Raw genomic sequence first — 18,813 nt, 5'->3', positions numbered from 1 at the left:
GTGTGGCTCACAAGCCAGCCCTTTGTTAGATGTAAACCCCTATACCTGTGAGGTGAGTGCATCTGATTTTAACTGCATTTTAATGGTGTTTAAAGCATATAGGTCAGTGTAGGGCCTGCATATAATGAGGTGCCCTTGATGTTGGGATGCAGGCTTAAATCTTTTGATCAAAATATGAACTAATACCTCATGTTTTCATTTTGCTAGACACACACAGATATGCAGTGTAATGGATAAGCGCTGACAACTGTCTTTTTGTTTTTATTTTTTTTTATTTGCTCTTTTAGCGATAATCAGCTACAACATAGAGGACACTGGCATCTAACGTGGCATCACGGCAAGCGTGAGATTGCAGGAGTCCTTGCCAATTCTGTTGGTGGACGTGCAGATAAAGAATCCGGACGACTCCATGGAAATGCTTTTCAAGGTCAGTTCTCCTCCCTCTAAAGAAAGCAAGAAAGAGAACACATTGTTCATACAAAGGTTTTATCATTACCAGATTATAGTTATCTAATTTGTAATTATCAGAACATAATTTGTCTTTACAGCTAGATTGTTGGCAAAGTAAAAATAGAGTATGGTCGTTTACATTTAATAGGGCATCGGATAGACGCACCCTTCAACTCAACATAGTGCAGGCAGCCATTTTGTGAGCTGAACCAATATTCATTGTCACTCAGTTATGTCGTGGGTTCTAGTGGACCAATAAGACGCCTTCTCGTGAATATTTGGCTCATGTACAAGTTTCAGGAACTTTCCAGAAACAAAGATATTCATCATCATCATCATCATCATCATTTATTTATATAGCGCCAACATATTCCGTAGCGCTTTACAATTGGGATATTCGAGATAAGGCTGCTGTTGTGGGAGGAATTATTATCCTACAGACTTCCCATCAGTGAAACTGGGTACACAATACAGGTTTTTCACCTGTTTATGGTGCCAATCACACAATAAACGACCGTTGGGTCCGATATATGTGTTACACACATCAGTCAGTTACACACATCCGTGGGCAGCAGAGTGGCTCAGTGGTTAGCACTTCTGCCTCACAGCACTGGGGTCATGAGTTCAATTCCCGACCATGGCCTTATCTGTGTGGAGCTTGTATGTTCTCCCCATGCTTGCGTTGGTTTCCTCCAGGTGCTCCAGTTTCCTCCCACACTCCAAAAACATACTGGTAGGTTAATTGGCTGCTATTAACGTGCCCTTAGTCTCTCTCGGGCTGTGTGTGTGTGTGTATATGTTAGGGGATTTCGATTGTAAGCTCCAATGGGGCAGGGAGGAATGTGAGTGAGTTCTCTATGCATCGCTGCAGAATTAGTGGCCCTATATAAATAGATGATATTGCATTAGCGTACGCTCCCACAATCTTTTTTTATTGTTCCAAAGCACATCAAATCACTATCAACGATGGCTGGCAAATTCTGCAGTGTGTACGCGCACACTACCAGCAGTGTCCATAGATCTCTGTACAGTGTACAGAGTCACAATCTTTTCAGCCGATGGTTATGAGAGATGAAGATCACAGATCTGAAAGTAAATCCTGTAGGTGTGTACACATGAATCGGCATGCTCATCGGGACTTTCAGTCGTTGGTAAAATCATTACAGATATCTCAGAGGACATTTCTGCAGTGTGTAACCAGCTTAACACTCGCTTAACCAGCTTCAGCCAAACAGATAACAGAACAATAGCTTGCACTCCTCTGCACTGTAAATGTCAAATATCTCAAGTTTTATCAATATATGAGAATATATATATATATATATATATATATATATATATATATATATAATATATAAATGCTTAGTGGCGTCTGTCTGTCTGTGCGTGTGTGGAAAAAAAAAACAAGTTGCAGCGCCACCTGCTGGGCAGAGTTATACACTGAACTATTAAATTCTTAGTGTGTGTGGAAAAAAAATTCAAAAAGGGCTGAAATTTGGTAGGGCTCAAACTAATTTTCGTGAGGTAATTTTACCTCATGAACACACATGTGTAGAGGCGTGCGTTAGTGTGTGTGTGTGTGTGTGTGTGTGTGAGTGGAAAAAACTATTTTCTCAGAAAGGGCTCATCCAATTGACCTGAAATTTGTCAAGTCAGTTAACTTCCATCATCCCCCTTTCCCCCTGTGGGAGGGGTAGTAAAGGCTAAATTTAAGAGTTGAGGGGTCAAACTCATTTTCGTGAGGTAATTTTACCTCATGAACACACATTAAAAAGGCTGCTTGCGTCGGGAAGTAACGCTCTTCCCCTGAGGAGGCCTGGGCTAGGCCCAAATGCATGACAAGAACCTTTTTAAGACCTTAAGTATCTTGATTTGACTAGAATACATGAGTATCATGCACGGGTTAACTTGTATTATATAAGAGCTAATAATAACATAACATTCAACAAAATTCTAAACAAAAGTTTCCATATTTTCATAGGGCTTTGCTGAGTACATGACATTGCTTTCCGTCAATCGATCATTTTTTCTAGTGAATAGCTGCAGGAGTGTCCTTCAGTCCTTCAATAGAACTAAATACACAAATGTGCATAGGCAGTAGTGAGATAAAGAGACATCTCCCTCTCTCTATATCTATATACACATCTATCTATCTCTATATCTACACATACACATACATACATACATACATACATACATACATACATATACATCTTGAAGTACTTTTTGTTCTGATATCAATTTTCATTCACACTCATTCAAACCTGCGTTTTTACAATTCAGGACATAGTTAACAGTCATCTAGTTTAAGATTCTGACACATATACCTATAACTGATTGTGCTTCGTTTTCTACAATAAAAAAAATCAGGACGAAACCGTGTGTGAAAAAGTAAGTACACCCTTACTTCTTCCATAATTATAAATATGGTAATTTGAGCCAGGTGCTGCTAACTAAGTGCCTTTTATTTATTGGACCATCAGAAAGTTCTACCACCTCTATATAGAAGCAGAACCTTTGGTAGTTCGGACTGGAGCATTCAGGATTTGCCGAGGAGAAAAGACATTGATCTCAGATTAGCAATTGCTACTAATCACCAGTCTGGAAAAAAAATGGACATTTTCCAAACAATCTGAAGTCCATAACTCTACAGTGAGAAATAATTTACAAAAAACGGAGAACACCAAAGACAGTTGCCCATCTTCCCAGGAGAGGATGTTCCAGCAAATTAACCCAAAGATCAGAACTCGCAAGGAACCTAATAGCTACAAGCCAGGGATCTACAAACCTTGGTCAATATCATGTTCAGAAAATGACTGAGTATGTATGAATTCCATAGTAAGGTAGCCTGAAGAAAACCCCATCTCTGGGACAATGCTGGGTCATGCTCCCAAGGCCCCCTCTGTACAAAGAAGATTAGAGTGAGTGCCTCTAGAGCATGCTCAGTGAAGCCAAAGTTTGGTAGAAGAGGGCCCCCCACTTGCTTTCCTCTTCTGAGAACAGAGTATTTTTCTATGGGGTTTGCTGATGCAGTGTTCCATTCCTGGACTTAGGTTTGCAATGTTGCTTCTGAATGAAACACAAGATTTGAGGAATAATGTCTTCTGGACAGACGGGACCAAAGTGGAGTTTTTTTGTCTTCATGAACAGCACCATGTTTGGCAAAAAACAAACGCATCCTATTATTACAAGAACCTCATGGAAATCATCAAGGACCATGTTGGGGGCTTGATGATTTTGGGTGATTTGCAGCCACAGGACCTGGGTGCCTCACAGATAATGGAGCCCATCATGAACTCCTCTTAACACTAGAGTATTTCAGAGTGAGGTCTCTGAAGCTTGGCTGAAAACGGGATCACGGTCCTGTTGCATGATCCTAGCGCAACAGTACCTCTACAAGTGAACTGATGAAAAATAAATAAATAAATCACAGTTTGGCCAAGTCAAAGTCTAGATTTCAACCATTTCAATCTGTTATGGGTTGCCTGTCATTGGAGATTAGTATGTCAATTTTAGGAGTAGATATAAATCGCTTCCTGATATGTATAAACACAGATTGGAAAGAGGATGTACGTTCTTTTATGATAGAACAGATAGATTTATACCTATGACAGCAGTCGGTGGTATCGCTCTTGCTGCACCTTGTGGGGTGTAACTTTGCCATGTATACTGGGGGATTGGAGACCCCTCCTTGGAGGAACAAGTCAGTTTGATGACCTGCCCATATTCTGCAGTTCCGACAATTGCACAGTCTGGTTTGGATGGGGCCACTAGAAAGACAATGTTCATTATTATTTATTTTTTTAAAAAAAAAAAGTCTACAAACCTCAACAGAACATTTCCTCATTGTAATATTTGGCTTTCTGTATCCCAGTCTTATATTACAGTTGACAAAATAACTGAAATAGGGACCACAGACCTTTGTCAAACCAGCTTGTCCATATACAATAAAACTTACCCAAGACTACAAGCTCCATTTTGGCCAGACGGGTACCCATTCGATCCCTGGGAATTTGTATCTCGCATTGGTAAGTGCCGTTATCTTCCATCCTCAGATTATTAATAAGAATCGAGGCATCATTAACAAATACATTGCTGGTGAACGACACTCGCCCCTCATATGAAGGATCACTGATATTGCCACTTCCATAGAAGCCAGCAATAACCTCAATCTAAAAAGGCAGAAACAAAATAAATTAAAACTAAAGAAACCCGGCAGTAAACTGCCTTAAATTAAAGTGAAATGTAATGACTAAATGACTAACAGAATTCAATAACTTTTATACACTACATTACAAGTAAAAATTTGAAAAAGAGCATAATGAATAAATAAATATACTATCAATCACTCTATTAAACAAACTAAAGAATTACTTTATACACTACAATATAATGTATAAGTTCTTCCATCAAAGTTACATTGCTGGGCATGGTCCTCGAAAGATGTGCAGATATTTGTGGCTGTAAATAACTGTCACAGTTTCTAGACCACCCAGCAAGTCACATGTTCCAGGTCACCCAGCAGGGCTACAAATAACTGTCACAGTTTCTAGAACCACCAGCAAGTGCACAGGTCAACTGTCACATTTTCCAGAGGACAATGATAATGCATTGGTGGGCGGACAGTTTGCAAAATAACATCGAAATGACGCAACCAATTACACCGCCAATGTTTTTCTGCAAATCTACCGACAAAGACCATTAATTTAGTATATGATGCTCAGACAACGGTATCATAGTAATAAGTGACTCATAATAGTCGTACGTATGCTAGTAATATATAAGTGTTATGTTTTGGTGATAAACACAAACATCTGATTCTAATTCCAATGCAAGACCTGTTTTAAAATGTATCTCTTGCCAAGTCACAATGGAGGCATTCAACTTGTGTGGTTGTACCAATATTTTTCAGAATTCAGTTTACAAGGAACCAGTCACAGCACTTATTAGTTTAATAGGCTGGACCAATATTGAGTAATAAAAGCCAATAAAATGGGTCCCTCGGGAATCGGTGCACTGCGACCCGCCTATTGCCAGAGCATTTAGAATGTAGAAACGATAACCTGCAATTTTACATTTATACGAACCATCGCTATTTAATTATTCTTTACAGCATTTAGGCAGGGACCAATAAGCAATAAAGAGTCACAAACTAAGACAACAACAAAATACAGCTGGTGGCTCACCTACTGCTGTAGAGCTCAATATCCCACATGTTGCCTAAACTTGATTCAAAGACATTTTTTTGTGCTAGATAATGGATCTTTCTTGCTCATTTCCACACAGTAGTGAATGATCTAACACTTTGTGAGGCGGCCATGGAACGGCCGTTTCTATGTCGTTATAAAACTGGTAGAAGCATTTGTTGGGACTTGTAGTTCCATAACTAGAGACATACAAGTTTCTTAAACTTGCCCTTGATGGTTCACACAGTTACTGTACTTCTGAGGAAATCAGAGAGCATTGGTGATATATATTATTTTTTCCTTACGATATTACTCAATATTAAATATTTTATTATATTATTCAGTGACAACCAACGAATCACACACATTTAGTGCCATAAAAGACCAAAATTTACCTCTTCAGGCAACTTCTGCCACTCGACGCTGGCTCCGACTCTGTCCGTTTCAGTGGTTTGGTAGGTACATGGTAACGCGATACGGCTCCCTCTTGGAGCTTCAACGATTTTTTGGGGAGTTTGTACACTGATGGCAGAAATCGCTACCAACACTGAGAAAAGATATAAAATCCATGACAGAAATTGTAGGGAAATTTCTCCAGGTTACACCAAAAGAGAAAATAATTTATTCTAACAAATGCAAGTTAACGGGCACCAGCAGCTGTGGACAGCAGCAGGAATCACTCTTAGAGTTAGATTTACTAAGCTGCGGGTTTGCAAAAGTGGGGATGTTGCCTATAGCAACCAATCAGATTCTAGCTTTCATTTATTTAGTACCTTCTACAAAATGATAGCTAGAATCTGATTGGTTGCTATAGGCAACATCCCCACTTTTTCAAACCCGCAGCTTAGTAAATCTAGCCCTTAGTGTTCAAAGTAATTATACCAATGAATTATAAATATAATAGAACAGAAGGTTGTGTTTATTCTATGGATTGATTGGAAGACATCCTACAGACCCCAGGGTCAATTTCCAGATCTTAGTATCCATAGACATGCCTCTGTCTCTACCTCCCAACCATCAAAAATTATATTGCAAATAATGTAGAATATAAATGATGTGAGTATTTAAACAGAAAGAATGAAGTTGACATCATTGTTGCATTAAGTATTGAACCCCCCCCCTACAAAAACAAAAACTCAATTATTTGTGCAAGAATCAAAGCAGGTCATTTTGTAGCAGCCAATTAACTTAATTAATTAATTACTAGTATGTGGGGGTTTTTTTGGAGTGTGGGAGGAAACCGGAGCACTTGGAGGATATCCACGCAAACACGGGGAGAACATACAAACTCCTCACAGATAAGGCCATGGTCAGGAATTGAACTCATGACCCCAGTGATGTAAGGCAGAAGTGCTAACCACTTTGCCACTGTGATGACGTCACGCCCGACATTCAGTGCAAACAGAGCAGAGAGGAGTTGGGGAGTGCCGCAGTCACGTGAGTATTTTTTTTTTTCTTTTAAATTTTCCACTCTCCCCACCAACGAAGAGCAGAGCGATCAGGGTCAGGGCCTACGGGGGGATAGCCCGGTCCGACCCTGAGCGTACCAGATACAAAATATAGCAGACTTATCTGCAAGGTCCCTTCAATTCCACTGCTCTACTCTTATTATGTATCACGGTACCTCAGGTGAAGGAAAAAACACCATATAGTGTAGTATTTCTCACTTATATAACTTTTTAATGAACCTATATGTAAATGTGCTTACAAAAAAAAGAAGCAGAAAATATAGAGTTATCTGGAACCTCATAGAGAATAGCCATCCACATGTCCGCATCAGACATCGCCGGGTCCAATATGGAAGATAGCGGTAAAATGATATTATATTGACCATTATTGTGGATTATCTATATATATGTTGTCTCCATTATAGTCAGCTTTTCTGATGTATTAGACAGCTTAATTATCTTTCTTGTCTGGTGCATTGTATGTATATATCACCCCTGATAGATTATCTATGTTAGGATTGGACACACTGTGTTCTGATGTATTCTACTTTTGTAATCTCTTGTGTCTATTGATGTATAAAATAGGATTATTGTCCTAAGTAGTGCTTCACATCGGATATTGTATCTGATATGCTAAACCGGATGTGACATATCGGACTATGAAGTTCATTTCTCTTAGTCCGGATGTTGTAATGTCTCTGGTACCGGAAATGCTGAAACCGGATGTGATGTATCTGGCTCAGGAGAGTGCCGCCCATTGACTGAGCACTGCACCTGGATTGGCCCTTGCAAAAGAGGATTTGAGTATTTAGGGGTCCGCTGTCATGTTGCTGATATTACTCCTTGAAAAAGTCTTACTGATAAGACGAAACGCGTCGGAGAGTTTTACCACGTCTGTATCCTGTGATCGCTGTCGGGTGTTAGAGGTGTCGCCGGCTGGAACCCTCTTCTACGATTGTGTAGCAGGTGCAGATAAGCTCATTTTAATTGTTTTTATGTACGGGCATTGATTTTACTTAGAAGCAGTGCTTCATATGCTGCTAATAAATTTATATGTGCCTTGAGACGTCTGGTCTCTATCTTTATGGTATCACACTATTGTGGTTATATTTAAGTCCACAGATTCTCTGGATACCACTCTGTTCATATTGGAAGGATCCATCTACTATCCAGGCTTGGTATAGATGTCCGGTGTTTCCAATGAGAATTCTATTCTACTGGCTTTAATTCTACTAACATTTGGTACGGAAAATACCTACCTTTGGAGATTTTATGCATTGTCAATTTTCTGTAATGCACTATCTTGGCGCCCCCTGTCTTTTTGTAATCCATGTACTAGGTCTGACACTTGCAGATAGGTGTTGAATGACCGGGGAGCTGCCTACTACATTTAAGTATTTTAATTTATTTTCAATTTATCACTAAATAAGCGCTCTGGGCTTAGAGAATATCTGGGTATATATACACACACACACACACACACACACACACACACACATATACACACACACACACACACACATATATACACACACACACTCTCATGTTTGTGAATTCTATTAATTCACAGATATACAGTTTGGGAAGCCAATTGAGAAGTCTTTTCCGACAAATCTATTTGTCACGCTAAAAAATGAGCTGTTTAAAAGGAAGAGAGCGGAGGGGAAGGAGCGGCGACCAAGGTGATCCCAAAAAAGAAAATATAAGCAGCAAATCTAATTTTTAGCGATACCACGTTGTAGGACCTACTGGACAATGAGCACATTGCTTAACAGGTAAAGGACATGGTCTGGGTTCCTAATTTTTTTCCACGGTTTTCTAGTCGGGAATTTTGGCAGGAATTCTCACTTCAGTAGAATAGGAGCCGATTCAATTCGCTGTGATAAGTGAAATGCTTCGCACTAAAGTACACCTTTATAATCATGACACCAAAAGGGGGAGTGGCCATGCCATGTGTCAAAATTGTATATCCTGAACATTCATCAACCACTTGGAAACAAATCCTACCCTGGCCACCTCCCTCGCTTTACCCAAAAAAATAAAAATAAAATTATTTGTGTAGGACAGTATTTTTTATTTTGGTAAGGAATATTTATCAAATGCCCCATGGTCCTGTATCCATCCGGTGTCAGTACAACCAAATTACTATATCCAACCCCCAAATCGCTACAAGATGGCGGCCCCTACGGATCTGTGCTTTGTTCAAATTCTAAGTGACGTTTCTTCTTCCTAATAGAGGTAAAAGCAAATCACAGACTAGAGAGAATTAAAATAATTAACTAAATTCAGTTTATTCTTATTGGACTTTGTAGTGAAAATGGAGGAATTACAGTTATAGGGATTAACACATAACTGTGTTGAATAAAGCATAATCATAAGGGACTGCATTGTAAATACTGTATATCAAATGACTACAAAGCAAACCCTGCTCTCACAGGGTTAATGACCTGACTCAATGTGTAAAATGAGAGGCCTGAGATACTGGCCTGTGTTATTCTGTGGCCCTGCAGACCCAAGAACCAGAAGATAACATTGCCACTTTTAGGGGGAACTGAACGGCTTTAAAGACCTTGACCTATGTTTGGCATCCTTAGATTAATACAAATTTACCAATGATAAAATTGTGTCTGTGTGACAGAAATTATACATTACATTTTAGCATTGAGGATTAAATAGGGAAGATGTAAATTGTGGTTGTAAACCTGTTTCACAGGCCTCCCCTGGAGACCCACCCATGTAGGAGGGGAAAAGTAAAAAAGTGTCTTTAAAACCTGAGACCCCTTACAAGATATTATCAGTCTTTTGGAAATCAATCGACATTGATAAGCTGTCCATCTTCCAAGTCAATGTACCTTGGCGCAGATTATACAACATGTATGCAAGTTTATACTCTGAAACTTTCTCCTTTTTATTTGATATGTTTTGCTGTATGTTTTATGAGTTTTTATAATGTGTAAGCATTGTACTTTTTTTGCTGTCCTTATTGCTCTGAACAAATTCACTGCCTTTTTAGAAGAGGTTGAATGCTTGGCTGTGTTAACCCTTTAAATACCAGTGCGGGAAGTGTTAGCTCTTAGCTATCAGAGCACAGAGTATGTGCAATTGAGTAATTAAGTCATAGGATTTCTTTGGGCCTTATACTTAGATGGTGGCAGTTGAGAGGTGTGGAAGTGTGTGCTTGTGTTGGGAAGGGACCAATCCACACCCTTAGGGATAGGCGAATACAAGATCGAGTGCTGAAATCCTCTGTGTCCCCCGTTACAGTAAGCTTCCATGTCACGAGCGCGCAGAGCGCGGTTTGTGACAGGTAAAGGTGTGCAGAAGCAGTTTCCTTACAAAATAGAGGGGATATATTGTTTTACTGTTTGATTATTTGATAAGATATCAGATCAGGGAGCCGGCAGAGTCCAGTGTCCATGACAGATTTCTGGAAGGGCAAAATAAAATTTGCTTTTCTTTGAATATCACAACATCTTTCTAAATTCATCAGTTGCTCAGCGAATGTGTCATTTTTCTGCTCACAAACTTGGATCCATCCAGTGACTTCATATTACAATGTCTGCAGGTTACGGCAGACCCTGCACAGATTGTGTGCCCTATAACAACAAATTAGTTTGGAGTATTTTCTTCCAGGTCAATATTTACAGTTGGCACCGAATGCATCGTGGCAGACCCTTAATTAGAGATGGGCGGGCTCGGTTCCCCGAGATCCGAATCCTACCGAATTTAGGGTATCTGAGTACCAAGCGGAGCACGCTCGGTACTCTCCCGCCCATTCGGAATTGAAATCGAGGCAAAACGTCATCGTGACGTATTCGTAATTCTGAGCTCAGTTCTCGCGAGATTTGAAAAGCATAAATACCTCCACAGCAATCCATCGCCATTTGACAGAGGGAGAGAGCAGGGGTAGATCACACTGGCTAGATCAGCGCAGGGACAGTGATTGAATTTATTCAATACCATTGTAATCAGTTGTTACAGCAGTAAGAGGAGAAGAGAGGAGGGTTTTTGTTCAGTTTCTGGCATTCCAAGTGCTGCTGGGGTGTCCCCCATTGTTTTGCAGAAATTTATCTGGCTGTCAAAAAAGTACTATTTTGCAGCAATGCCCAAAAAAAAATATTTAGCACTCCAAGTGCTTTTGGGCTGTGCCCCATTCTTTTGCATTAATATTTCTGGCTGTCAAAAGTCCTGTTTGTCAGCAGTCTGAAAAATAATTTTTAGCACTCCCAAGTGATTTTGGGGTGTCCCCCATTCTTTTGCATTAATCTTTCTGGCTGTCAAAAGTCATATTTGTCAGCAGTATCTAAAACAATTTGTAGCACTACAAGTGCGTTGGGCTCATAATGGATTCAAAGCAGTCCACATATGAGCAGAATCAGCAACCAGGTTCTGTCACCAGTCCTGATGGTAGTGTTCCCAGTACGTCATCTGGGAAAGGCGATGTCAAACTACACAGTCTTTTGAAATCAGTCAAAAAAACACAAACCCAAAATTTTTTTACCGTGTTGAAGCGAAAAAGAAGTGTAACTGAGGAAAAGTTAAGTGCCGAAAAAAAAAATTGCCAACATGCCATTCTACACACACATTGGCAAAGAGAGAATGAGGCCTTCACCTTTGTCTATTAGTGGCAGATCAAAAAATGTTACCGAGTCTACAAGTGGTGCACAACCAGTGCCGGATTAAGGGAATGGAGGCCCCTGGGCTAAGGGGGCCTCCATTCCCCCGTGAGGGCCCCCCCCATGATCCGAACTGCCCACACCCCCCCCCCCCCCCCGGCACATACCTCCTTCTCCGGCGCGCTGTACGCTCTGTACTGAGGAGATCTCGTGAGAGTGAGACTCTCGAGATCTCCTCAGTAAGGAGAATACAGCGCGCCGGGGAAGTACTGCAGTGAAAGTGCTCAGCACTAATCAAGCTGGGGGCGCCCCCGCCCCGACCGATCAATACTGCTCTTGAGCACTTTCAAGGGCCCCCTGGATGCCATAAGCCCCTGGGCTGTAGCCCAGTTAGCCCTATGGTTATTCCGGCCCTGTGCACAACTACTGTTATGCGTCAAAGCCGAGCTGCAAGATAACAGTAAGGCATTAGAGGATAATGTTTGCTCTGAATCAGAAATGACACCAATCCCTGTGGAGAGTCCATCCACCAGTGGGATGTCTAATCGTGAGCATTCTGTTAGTGTACCCATAAAGTAGGGCCCTTTCAGCAGTTCTGCTGATGTGTGCCTGAACCGCCCGAGTGTAGCCGGTGATACACCAAGTGAGGATGACACTTTGGAATTAGAAGAGGATGAGGGGGAGATTTGGGTAGCCGACAAGGGTGCTGATGAGCATGCGGTTGATTGTGTAAGTCCTGCACCAGTGGCAGCAGTTCTGGCACGTGAGGTTCTGGCACCAATTTGCACTTTCCAAAAACAAGCAGAGATGACGCAGTTGGCAGACCACAACAGTTTGACATCTGGGCTGGTTTGAAGGATTTGACAACAAAATGTGTGACCTTGCCCATAACTGCAACCAATCCTACTATTAACATGCAAAGGATGGTGGAGGGCTTAGCAGGGATTAAACTGTATTTTTCCTAATGTGCACTAATATGGTTTGGTTGTAATATACACCCAAAGTCGAGTGCTCAATTGCTAAGAGTCATTGATGAAGAGGAAGACAAGCAGGCTTGTCTGTAGAATTTGCAGGCAAATTCTATTGTGTAATATAGGTAACACCCAAAGAGAAGAGCTCCATTGCTAATTGTAATTTCTGAAATAGAAATAATAGGGCTGACACTCTTTGTGTAAATCTGCAGTTACATTTTATTTTACCATAGGTCACTCAGAAACAGGAGAGGTGGCAGGATTCAGTGCTAATCTTCCTCAAACAATACTAATTCATCCCACCATTATAGAAGTCTGTGTACTATTATGTAATTGCCGATAATGTCCTTCGAAATGGAATTAGTAGTTAATTTTAGGGCAGAGCTGTCACGATTTTTGGCCAATTCTTTTACAGCAGAGCAAATATCTAAATGTTGTGCGGGATCATCTGCATCACCACTGGGTGTCGTGGGAAACCAATATTTTGGACAACAAGCAGTTGTCTGAGAAACTGAAGGAGAAGACGTCTCAACAAGATGTCGATAGGTCTTGGATCCTTGCAAAGCAAATTAAGTATTTTGTCCACAATTAAAATATAGTTAGCACATTTACTTTGTTTTATGTCACACGTTAAATTTCTGTAGCTCCTTGTGAAAATGTATTATTAATGCAAACACTTGACTCAAGCTAACCGTGTCTGCACTCTCTTCACAGGTGACTACTTCGCTGGACTAAAGTACATTCCCCTCAAATGCTAGTCTTCTTGCAGCTGCTGCATTCTCCTACATGCTGTTGCAGAAAACTGAAATTGCCCCTAAATTTTTACTGGACACAAACAGCATCTCCTGCATGTCATTTTTAAAGTTCTGTAACACCAAGTTGATTGTGTGTGCAAAACAGGAAATGTGATGGAATTCAACCCCGCTGTAATGCTTGAACAATATTGGGGTCGTAATCAGAAATGACTTTTCCTCAGGAGAGTCCAAGCAGGATTAGCCATCTTTCAATGACATCCCTTAGTTTTTGGAACAGATTGTCAGCTGTATGCCTCTTAGTGAAGCTGCTGATACACAAAGTAGCCTACTTCTCAAAAATGTGATGTACCTGGGTACATGCTGCTGCTGTCCCTGCTGGTGAAGGCGAATGACCAACCCAGTGGCCTGTCACAGTCATATAATCTATACCTTGCCCAGTTCTGCTTGCCCACATATCTGTGGTTAAGTGTACAGTGGGTAGAATGTCATTTTGTAGCCCAATGATTACATTTTTAAGAACTTTCTGGTGGAGGTGAGGAATAGCTTTTCGAGTAAAATGGGGTCGTCATGGAATTTGGTAATAGGGACAGAACACCTCAAGTAACTGTCTAAAACCAGCTGTATTAATAATGGACATTGGACGCAGATCTAATACTAGCATAGTCCTTATGGCGTCTGTGATCCACTTTGCGACTGGGTGACAGATTTCATACTTGCTTCCTCTTGCAAAGGATTGTTTAACTGTAAATTATTGGTTATGGGGATATTGATGATAAAGGTGTTGGGGAGGGAGATAGATTGCAGGCGCTGGGATGTAGATGAGAGAAGGGAGGTAGATTATACTGAACTGCTTGTTGTTATTTTTTTTTTAACCTAAGTTTCTGATTTCCCCAACAGCTTTCCAAGACCTCGCTGGAAAATGACGTAACATGGATGAGGATCCCAGATGGTTAAGGTCCCTACCGCTACTGAGTGTGGCTTTAAAAACGCTACAAATGGCTAGACAACGGTTGTCAGGATTTCTGTAAAAATAATTCCACACTTAAGAGGTGGATTTTTGGCCTTATGCCCAGGCATGACAATTGCCATTTTGTTATCACTGGCAAGAACTGCAGCCATTTTTCTTTGAAAGTGTATGAAAATCATATTGTGACTTAGGAGGTGGGAAAAATTGAATGGAAATGACTGGAAATTAATGTTAGTAAGGTTAATAATAATGTAGGTACACAATAATACCTAAATTATGCTATTTTAGGCCAAAAAAAATTAATTTTTTTTAACAAATAGCAAAACAAAACCAAACAAAACCAAAACCAAAACACGCAATGGCGGTTTGGCAAAACCAAAACCAAAACACAATGGTAATCCAGATCCAAAACCAAAATCAAAACCAAAACACGGGGGTCAGTGAGCATCTCTACCCTTAATGGACAAAAGCGGACACTGACTTTTACAAGGTTCATAGAGTAAAATTTGTTCCCTCGTAAATTTGTTCCACTCATGCTGAAACCAAACAGACACTGCCGTTCCCATTTTGTAAACGGAAAGTTTTGAAACGGATTGTGTGAAAATGGAGGAATATATTACTGGTTTGAATTGAATGAACCTTTGGCTCTCTACAGATTGCAACACACTACCAGGTAAATTTAGCTGAAACCGAACTTGTTGGCATCAATGACGCTACACAACTGAGTCACTGTTGCCGGAGGCCAGAACGGTGCTGTATTTAGTTCCCTCCTCGGCTGAGTTATACCAGAGGTCATATTTGTTTCTCAACATTGTAAAATAATTCTCAGGAGCTCTGCCAACATGCGGGTGCATCTCAGCACAGTCTACAAAGATTTGCTGATGTAAAATTCATCAATATATATTAAAAAAAAAGAAATTTCACCCAAACGAAAAACGTTACTACTGGCACGTTATTATATTACCTGTACATCTGCAGCTACCGGGTTCATGGGGTCCTACAATTGTTGGAACAGTCAAGCACTTGAAACTTTTTCTGATCGGGCAATTTTTTAATTTTTTTTATTAAAAACGGGTTTGTCGAAACTCTTCCTCTGTGCTTCATCTCTACACACTCTGTGCCCTCCTTCATCTCCGCACACTGTGGCCCCTGCATCCGCACACTCTGTGGCCCCTGCATCCCCTCGCTCTGCCCCCTCTGCATCCTCGCTCTGCCCCCTCTGCATCCTTGCTCTGCCCCCTCTGCATCCTCGCTCTGCCCCCTCTGCATTCTCGCTCTGCCCCCTCTGCATCCTCGCTCTGCCCCCTCTGCATCCTCGCTCTGCCCCCTCTGCATTCTCGCTCTGCCCCCTCCTTCAGTTTTTTGCCCCTCCATTGCTGTTTCCTATCACCATTCCCCTCCGTTTCTTTACTCACCAAAATTGACCTTCTTTCTTTTATTTCTTATGTCTTTTCTTCTGTCTAACCAATTCAGCGGTGCCTGGCACCCAGCATCCTCTCTCCTGCCACTTGTCACTGAAAGTCGGGCGTGATGATGTCACGCCCGACATTCAGTGAGAAACGAGGAGGAAGGAGGATGCTGGGTTCCGGACACCGTCGGATTGGTAAGGATTTTTTTCCACCTCCTGGCCACGGCACCCCTGTGACAGTGCCGCGGCACCCCTGGGAGCCACGGCGCACACTTTGGGAACCTAGGGATTAAACCAATCGTCATTATTATCAGACCCTAAACCAACCAACCCTAATAATAACAACAATCACTAACAAAGGCCAACATGGCGCTACATCCGTCAAACATTGCAGGTAAGCTGCTGCGGCGACAAAGGACGGCTAATCCTACACACATACAACAATCAGAGGATGAAAAAAAAGATACATTTCAGAGCGACAGTCACCAGCAATAAGGATGCCAATAATTCAATTCTCAGTCCAAGAAAAATTATCTGAAAGCACCGATTACCTATAGTGGTCACATGAATATTCAGATCATATGAGGGGTGTCTATGATGGGTGAAGACCCGAACCCCCCCCCCCACAAAAAAAATACTAAAGTGCTCAGTGCAATAACAGTGACGATTTATCCAATTTACTCTCAAGAGGAACAATGTAGTCAACAGAGTACAGCAGTAGTAAGATTATAGAGCACAGACACGGAGGTTACACGTCTCTTACCCGCGTGCAACACTAGCTCTAGAAAACGCTTAGGTGGGCCAGAACAGAAAGCAGTTTGACATGGTCCTCAGAGGCTAGTACTAGGGGCTGGCTGGCAAGACTCAGCTCAGCAGCCTGTTAGTAACTGTTTAAAGGGAAAAAAATGCTTGTAGCCCAGTGGTCCAGCCCAAGGTAGCCCCCTATAGGACCAGCCCAGGGGGTAAATGCCTAAATGACCATACCCACCGTCTCTCCCAGAATGTCTGAATGCCTGATCAGAGAGAGACAAGCGGTGGGCCAGAGTAACGTCGCAAATTGCATCATCAAGTGCCAGTGGGCGGGACACTAGGACACAAGTCACAGCATTAACTACAACCCACCCTCGACTTCAAGGAGCTAACCTGCACCTCACCCGCAAGAGAGGTGGGAAAATGTCACCAAACTGTTAGACACATACAATGTATCATCATTTATTTTATATAGCGCCACTGATTCCACAGCGCTGTACAGAGAACGCATTCACATCAGTCCCTGCCCCATTGGAGCTTACAGTCTAAATTCCCTAACACACACACACAGACACACACACAGACAGACAGAGACTAGACAGAGACAATTTTGATAGCAGCCAATTAACCCACTAGTATGTTTTTGGAGTGTGGGAGGAAACTGGAACACCTGGAGGAAACCCACGCAAACACGGGGAGAACATACAAACTCCACACAGATAAGGCCATGGTCGGGAATCGAACTCATGACCCCAGCGCTGTGCGTCAGAAGTGCTAACCACTAAGCCAACATGCTGCCCCAACATGAATCAACATGAGACACCTGAGATCCAGAAACATAATAAATATATAATAATAATAAAAATAAAAAAAACAACTTTTATTTAACCCAATTCAGTAATAAGAAAAATAAAAATTAAATTTTTTTAATACCTGAGATCTCTTATTCCATTAAGACCTGCTGGACATAACATCTTCAAACAGAGACTACAATATGCCAAAAACAACCAATTCCGATAATGAAATCTCTCTCTTTTATCTACATACAAACAGTGATAGTGTCGGGTCTTGAAGCAGAACTGTAACCTGAGCTGTATGAGGGCTGGGCAGGGAGAAGGGATCAGTGATCACACACCTGGATGACAGGCACTCACCTGTGCACAGGTAGAAGACGGCTGGCTCTGCTCTCTGCATAGTGGGGGGCTGGTACCCAATTCTCCCTTCACCCAGGATAGAAGTCACAAGTCTGCTGCAGACTCAGGTCACAAGAAACGAGTCTCACCTAAAAGTCCCCTCCCTAAACCTTTCCCTTCCTGCCCGGAAACTTGCAGGTATCAGCCAATGGCAGCTCACAATGATCTTCTTGTCTCTGCTTGTGATCCCAGCCCACTAACCCCTCCTCACCCGGGGCTCACACCCATTATCATCATCATCATCATCAACAACATTTATTTATATAGCGCCAGCAAATTCCGTAGCGCTTTACAATTGGGAACAAACATTAATAAGACAATACTGGGTAATACATACAGACAGAGAGGTAAGAGAACCCTGCTCACAAGCTTACACTCTATAGGTATTATAGTGGAACCTGACACCATAGCACCCAGCAGTAATTGTAATACTGAGCACATAAATTATAAAACTGCATAAAATACCCCCAAAATAAAAATTACTAAAAAACAGATATATATTATTGTTTTTGCAAAACTTTGTTTTATACATAATCTTCTTGTCTTACCTACAGGATATGCACTTTTTCCAAAGTGTTCATCCAAAAAAATCCACATTTCTGCAGATTGGTGCAACAAAGCCAAATACGTGCGCACTCGCAGATCCAAGCGCTTCAGTGTACAGGTAGACGTATTTGCGCTAAGTTAGGCGCGTAGTTTCCCAAAAGCATATTTGTATTGCGATTGTGCACCTTTACGATTCGTAAATGACCCTTTCAGATTAAATTACCGTTTATGACCATGAGGGGCAGCACTGATCCTGGAAAAGTAAAGAAATGTTTATGTTCAAATTAGAGGGAACTGTTAAAACCATTCAATAAAGTCTCAGCTTGCAGGTTTGGCTGAGACTTGTAGTTCCACAGAGGTTGAAGGCCACAGGTTGACATAGCCTGGGATGAGAGAGCATATCTCTTAATCATTTTTTGCAGGACAGACCTATTTTTTCAGCATACAAAAAAGGACTTATTTGGAAAGGGGATCAGGGGGTAAATGTATCAAAGTGCGATTTTGCAACTCCAGCGATTTTCTC

The 18,813-nt window shown here is 41.4% G+C and overlaps 1 protein-coding gene across 1 annotated transcript; it reads right to left on the bottom strand.

Annotated features, from left to right (window-relative positions):
- Positions 1 to 245: 245 nt before the first annotated feature.
- On the bottom strand, positions 246 to 17,845 carry LOC142140539 (cell surface A33 antigen-like). Its single transcript, XM_075198254.1, has 5 exons — positions 17,706 to 17,845; positions 6,032 to 6,183; positions 4,409 to 4,622; positions 4,056 to 4,220; positions 246 to 443 (listed from the first exon to the last, which is right to left on the bottom strand). The coding sequence occupies exons 1-5, from the start codon at positions 17,743 to 17,745 to the stop codon at positions 322 to 324; spliced, it is 693 nt and encodes a 230-aa protein (XP_075054355.1). The 5' UTR covers positions 17,746 to 17,845; the 3' UTR covers positions 246 to 321.
- Between the last annotated feature and the right edge of the window lie 968 nt (positions 17,846 to 18,813).

The sequence above is a fragment of the Mixophyes fleayi genome, chromosome 2, assembly GCF_038048845.1.
Source record: "Mixophyes fleayi isolate aMixFle1 chromosome 2, aMixFle1.hap1, whole genome shotgun sequence".
Classification (NCBI taxonomy): domain Eukaryota; kingdom Metazoa; phylum Chordata; class Amphibia; order Anura; family Limnodynastidae; genus Mixophyes; species Mixophyes fleayi.
This window is presented reverse-complemented; position numbering and strand designations above follow the sequence as displayed.